Source organism: Aquila chrysaetos, chromosome 8 (assembly GCF_900496995.4).
Source record: "Aquila chrysaetos chrysaetos chromosome 8, bAquChr1.4, whole genome shotgun sequence".
Taxonomy (NCBI): Eukaryota; Metazoa; Chordata; class Aves; order Accipitriformes; family Accipitridae; genus Aquila; species Aquila chrysaetos.
In genome coordinates, this window is record NC_044011.1 from 5,384,627 (window position 1) to 5,390,638 (window position 6,012).

At 50.7% G+C, this 6,012-nt stretch overlaps 1 protein-coding gene across 5 annotated transcripts in view; it reads left to right on the forward strand.

The window, feature by feature from the left end:
* The window catches only part of SCN4A (sodium voltage-gated channel alpha subunit 4), a 47,485-nt gene extending 43,133 nt beyond the window's left edge, over positions 1-4,352 (forward strand). For all 5 annotated transcript variants that reach the window (XM_030023206.2, XM_030023207.2, XM_030023208.2 and 2 more), the window contains 2 exons: positions 609-879; positions 1,367-4,352. In XM_030023206.2, coding sequence (XP_029879066.1) covers positions 609-879; positions 1,367-2,559 — 1,464 coding nt within the window. In that variant the 3' untranslated portion in view covers positions 2,560-4,352. The remainder of the gene's footprint in view (positions 1-608; positions 880-1,366) is intronic.
* Positions 4,353-6,012: the final 1,660 nt, after the last annotated feature.

Genomic DNA, 6,012 nt, shown 5'->3' on the forward strand with positions numbered 1-6,012 from the left:
TTGTTGCTCTTCAGACAGGACCTTGCTAAGAGCTGGGACTTCAGAAGAGGTTCACATCAGGCAACCTCATTTGGGTCTGCTCTTCAGCCCTGGGTCTGCTGGCAAGGGCAAAGGGAGGATCCCTTCTGCAGGTATTAGGGTTTTCTCCTAGCTCAGCTCCCAGCTCCTCTCTCGAAGGGAGTTAGACTCAGGGAAAGCTCAGCTTTCAACACTTCTAGAAGGGACACTGGTCCAGCCAATTACATACACCGTTGTGACTTGGGTTTGGTTTTGATAGCCCCGCTCAAGTGAGGCCTTTTCCATGTGTTTATTTTTGCCCTGATGCATTAACTGTGGATATAATTAGACAGAAATTGTCACCTGTGCCCACACCTCCTGGATGTGGTGTTACCAGATGGGCTTCATCCTGCAAGGTGCTGAGTACCCTCCTCCCATGGCTTTTGGGGCTGTGAGACCTGTGTACTGGCCACAACCCTGAGGTTTCCTACACTCTTTTAAATACGGTTCCTTCTTCTCTTTCTGTTGTGTCTTTTGTTTTGTTTGTGTCTGTCCCCGTTTCCCACCTCATCTCTGGTTCTCCATCATCACCCACGTGGCCTTCACGGCAGAACAAATTTCAAGGGATGGTGTTTGACTTTGTTACCAAGCAAGTGTTTGACATAACCATCATGATCCTGATTTGTCTAAACATGGTCACCATGATGGTGGAAACAGATGATCAAAGCGAACTCAAAACATCTGTCCTCTACAAGATAAACCTAGTCTTCATCGTCATCTTCACTGGAGAGTGTGTGCTCAAAATGTTTGCTTTGCGTTACTACTACTTCACTATCGGCTGGAACATCTTTGATTTTGTGGTGGTCATCCTCTCCATCTTAGGTAAGTCCTGCTGGTTCCACCAGTTCCTCAGGGGTCTCACTGGATAATGAAGAGTGGAAATGGTCTAGCTGATCCACAGCCACCAAGCTGTCACTGGCCACCCCCTTACACCCACCCTTTGAGCAAGGCTAAGCCAACAGGACCCTGAGACAAGATGGATGTGAGGCTACCCCATGCCACTAGGCTAGATGAGGGGCTGGGGATGTGTCTCACTCCTCCTTGGTGCTGGGTTCCCCTTGTCTCCATGTTGCCTGGCTGCACTGCTGAAAAAGAGCAGCCAGCATTTAACCTTTGGGTCCATGCTCAGAGTTTATTTTTTAACATGTTCCCTTTGCCACCGGAAGAGCAGAGAGCTCTGTACCATCGGGAGTGGCCTCATCTCTCTGTATCTGCCCAACTCTGGCAGGTGGAGTGGAGTAGCTCCACCTCACCTCCCTGTGTTGGCTGCAGAGCATGGCAAACTCACCTCTTCTTCATCCCTCCACAGGTATCGTCCTCTCAGACATTATAGAGAAGTACTTTGTATCACCCACCCTCTTCAGGGTCATCAGGCTGGCAAGGATTGGCCGTGTCCTCCGGCTGATCCGCGGGGCAAAAGGCATCCGGACTCTCCTCTTTGCTCTGATGATGTCCCTGCCTGCCCTGTTCAACATTGGCCTCCTGCTTTTCCTCGTCATGTTCATCTACTCCATCTTTGGGATGTCCAACTTCGCCTATGTAAAGAAGGAGGCAGGGATTGATGACATCTTCAACTTTGAAACTTTTGGGAACAGCATCATCTGCCTCTTCCAGATCACCACATCGGCTGGATGGGATGGTCTCCTCAGCCCGATCCTGAACAGTGGTCCCCCCGACTGCGACCCTGACCTCGAAAACCCTGGCAGTTCAGTAAAAGGGGACTGTGGCAATCCATCCATCGGCATCTTCTTCTTCTGCAGCTACATCATCATTTCCTTTCTCATTGTGGTGAACATGTATATTGCCATCATCCTGGAGAACTTCAATGTGGCCACGGAGGAGAGCAGCGAACCCCTCTGCGAAGATGATTTTGAAATGTTTTATGAAACTTGGGAGAAGTTTGACCCGGACGCCACCCAGTTCATTGCATACAGCACCTTGTCTGACTTTGTAGACACCTTACAGGAGCCACTCAAAATTCCCAAGCCAAACAAGATCAAGCTAATCACCATGGATTTGCCAATGGTTGCTGGGGACAAAATCCACTGTCTGGATATCCTCTTTGCCCTGACTAAGGAAGTGCTGGGAGACTCGGGAGAGATGGATGCCTTGAAGGCCACCATGGAGGAGAAGTTCATGGCCGCAAACCCCTCAAAGGTTTCCTATGAACCCATCACCACCACTCTGAAAAGGAAACACGAGGAAGTCTGTGCTACAAGAATCCAGAGGGCTTTCCGGAGGTACCTCCTGAGGCGGTCGGTGAAGCAGGCGTCCTACATGTACAGGCACAGTAAGGACGAGGATGCCCTGAGAGAGGACGCACCCGAGAAGGAAGGTCTGATCGCCACCAAAATGCACGAGATGTATGGGAACAGTGGGACAGATGTGGAGACAGCCCCTGCCTTTGGTCTTGCGCCCATTCCCAGCTCAGAGACGCAAGATGCTCCGCGTGAAGCAAAAGCATGGGATAAGGAACGCGTTGTGAAAGAGTCGCTGGTATAACAGAAAGAGGCTTCCGTCTCTCACCCAGCCTGAAAGGACTTCATTTGTATCTCCTTTTCAAGAGCTCTTCCATATACAGATCAATCGATCTTAGATATTGAGCTAATTTCAGATATTTCAAGTAGACACCTTAACTTTGGAAGCAGGATCTCTTACTGATCCTGGTTTTCACAGCTCATTGCACTTGCAAAGAGTTTAATATTTTTCTTATGAGAATTAAATGTGAAATCTATTGTTGCTGAAAGAGAAACATTTTAGTTTTGAAATGATCTCATCATGGTAACGATGTTTTTCAGACATTAACAAGTGAGTATGGCTGTCCTTTTACTTACAGTAATTATTTATTAATGTTATTTCACATAAGAGATTTTCTTGTATATTATTCTTCCAGAGTGCAGCCAAGTAGCCCGTGAAAGATGAGCCAAGTGAAATAATATTAAGAATAATTACAGAAAAGGCAAGGTTTTGTGAACAAAAATCTCCAATGTCTTAAGTAGCACCTTTCTTTTGAATATTTGAATAAGCTTTATGGATTATTTTTTGTTATATACAGAGAAAGTGCAATTATGTCTTAAAGATTTGTTTGCATAGACAAAACAAAGCATCTGCAGATATGTTCTCAGGGTTAAATATCAGGTTTTAAAGGTCTCTGAATATGCATTGAAATCATAAATCATTCAGGTCTCTACAGTACGAATGTAAACTGTATTTACAGTCATGCTTCTTCTCTGTTTTCCCGTTTCATCCAGATTTTGTGGCAGGAAAGCAATGGACAAAGGTAGGGTTTGGAAAACCTCCTCCAAGAATCCCCAGTCCCTGTAACAAAACCCTCTAGGGTTTCTTCAAGCCCATAGCAAGAGGAAATGTCCCGCTGGAGCGCTCTTGGTTAGCGTTAATTAACGAGACGCATCCCTGGGGATCAGAGCAGGTGTTTGAACGGTCCGTGCAATGAGCTGCTTCACCGGGGTCCCTTAAATCCCATCGGCCGCCGAGCACCGGAGGCCTTAATGCAATGAATGCTCCCACTGGAGTGTAAATCCCAAAATACCCAGGCAGAGCACCCTTCCCTTGGCTGGAGCTCTGGAGATGACCCGGTGGCACGTGCTGGGGTCCCTGCAGAGCCTGATGGGGCCAGGCAGGTCCTCACCAGGAAATCTCCCAGCAGAAGAGCATTTTCCCAGGGGGGAAGGGGTTTGCTGCTTTTTACACAGGTGGGCAAAAGGAAAGTAAATCAAGAAAAATGTGCAAAAGGCCCCGAGTTCATCGCTGGACCGCCTTCTGCCTTCAAAAGGGAAAAAAACCTCTTGAGATCAAAACAAACATGAACCAAAACCTCTTCCAGTTAAAACAAGGGCTGCTTCTTGAAGCCAAAGGGTCTGTCTTTTTGTATTATTATTATAATATTTTTTTTTCTTGGGCTGATTTTGGCGCTGAGCCGTTACGGATGCCCCATGTTCAGGCTGGCCAGGAGCGGTGCTGAGCTTGCTTGCGTCCACGTGCCGTTGGCCAGGCAGCAGAGCCAGGGTCGCTCTGCTCATCTCGTAGCGTTGTGCTTTCATTTCCATGTTGCATAGGGTGATGCTCCCTGGAACAGGAGCCTGAGCTGCTTTAAATGGCGTTTGCGTGGGAAGCATCCATGGCACGGCGGTTTCCAGCCCGGATTGTGGTTCACAATCAATGCTGCTTGTACGTATGTGTCGTCGGTAATGGGAAAAATGCCAAAGAGCAAGATTTGTGTGAGCTAAAGCCATTTTTCTTTGTACCTTTCTTAAAATAAATAACTGTAAATGGTCTATTATTACAATACCAAACACGTTGGTGTGTGTTAGAGGGGAAAAATGTTTTCCCTGCCCCTGGGAGGGGTAAATGCCCCCTCCCTTTGCTCCAGGGCAGATATGGGGAGCCCCTGTGCATGGCCTTGGCTGGACCTGCCATCCTTAGCAGGACCTGGTGGTCCCATCCTGCACAAGAGACCCCCTGGGCTGCCTCACTCAGCACCTCCAACCCAGCCCAGACCCCAGAGCTTCTGCTCCGCTGACGAACAAGTCCCCTGGAGCCCTTGGTGCCTCACAGCAATGAGCCCTGACTCTAGGAGCTGTAGGAGATGCTGTTGCAGGTTCAACCAAGGAGAGAGGTGGGCTTGGAGGAGGTGCAGACCCCCATGAGCTGCCCCACGCCAAGTTCTGTGGGGCCAAACCTGCCCCACCAGCCACGTGGGAGCAGTTCAGCATCATGGGGAGAAGGCAGCGGTGGGTGAAGGAGGTTTCTGCGTCAATGTGCAGCTGGAGGAGGAGTTGCCTCTGGGACCTGCTGACGTCCCCGAGAGCCACGGCACGGCCTCGCCACTGTGTTTTCTCTCTCGCTGGAACAGCTCGTCCCAGGGCTGGCGTAATTCAAGTTGAGAGCATCGCGGTACCGCGCAGGCAGGGGGCTGGAGGGAGGAGGTGGCACAACCCACCATCCCTGTCCTCCCACGGCGGGGGAAAGGACAGTGGTGAAACCCAAGCCCTGATGAATAGGAACGGGCTGGGGAAGGGTGCAGCTACCTGGCAGCGGCTCTGCTCTGCCCACAGGGCATGGTCCGGCCACGGGCTGGGGAGCCAGGGTGGCCCAGAGGAAGAGACACGGGGACATGGGACCCTCCCTGTGAGACCATCGGCTCTCCCTACATCTCATGCCACCAGGTACTGCAGCACAGGGGACTTCAAGGGGAGATCGAGCCCCTCTGGACCAGGTCTGTGCCTGTTCACGGGTGCCAAGGAGCCTGCAGGCAGTGCAGCAGGGTCATTTGGCCACCGTCATGGCAAACTCTTCAGTTTGTGCCCCGCTCCTCATTTTGCCTTACAGGGCTTTCCCAGGCACCTCCAGTATCCCTGCCTCGCACATCACAGCTCCTATCTCCAACCCCAGGGCTTGATAAAAATCCCTCCAGTGCCTGCTGAGCACATGGGCATCCCCCATCGCTTTTGTCTTGCCGGGATGTCACGGCTGGGCTGTGCTTTTCCAGCGAGACCAGAGGTGATGGCAGCAGGGACTCGGCAGCACAGCCCCAACATACAGCACCATGTACGGCATGACCTGCCTGCTCTATTGGGAGAAGGCACCTCTCCCATCATCTCTCTTTCCTTCCTGGGGCCAGCCTTTCTCGGGAAACCTTTATTTCCTCTCTTTCTTGCTTCATGTCCCCTTACATACAAGGTGAGACTCCGGCTAGTTCCCAGCAGCCACCGGATGCTCAGAACCGGTAAAAAAACCCACCAAACCTGCAGAAGGTAAAGGTTTGGGGAGGCCCCAGGCAGAGACACCCGGGCTCTGGGGACCAACACGGCTGGCAAAAGTACCCAAAGGTGTTTTTCACATGGAGTTACAGTTCAGTGCTCGCCCGCAGCCGGTAACACGCAGCAGCCGGAGGACACGGCATGGAGGTAAAACATATTTCTGCGTCAGAGCAAA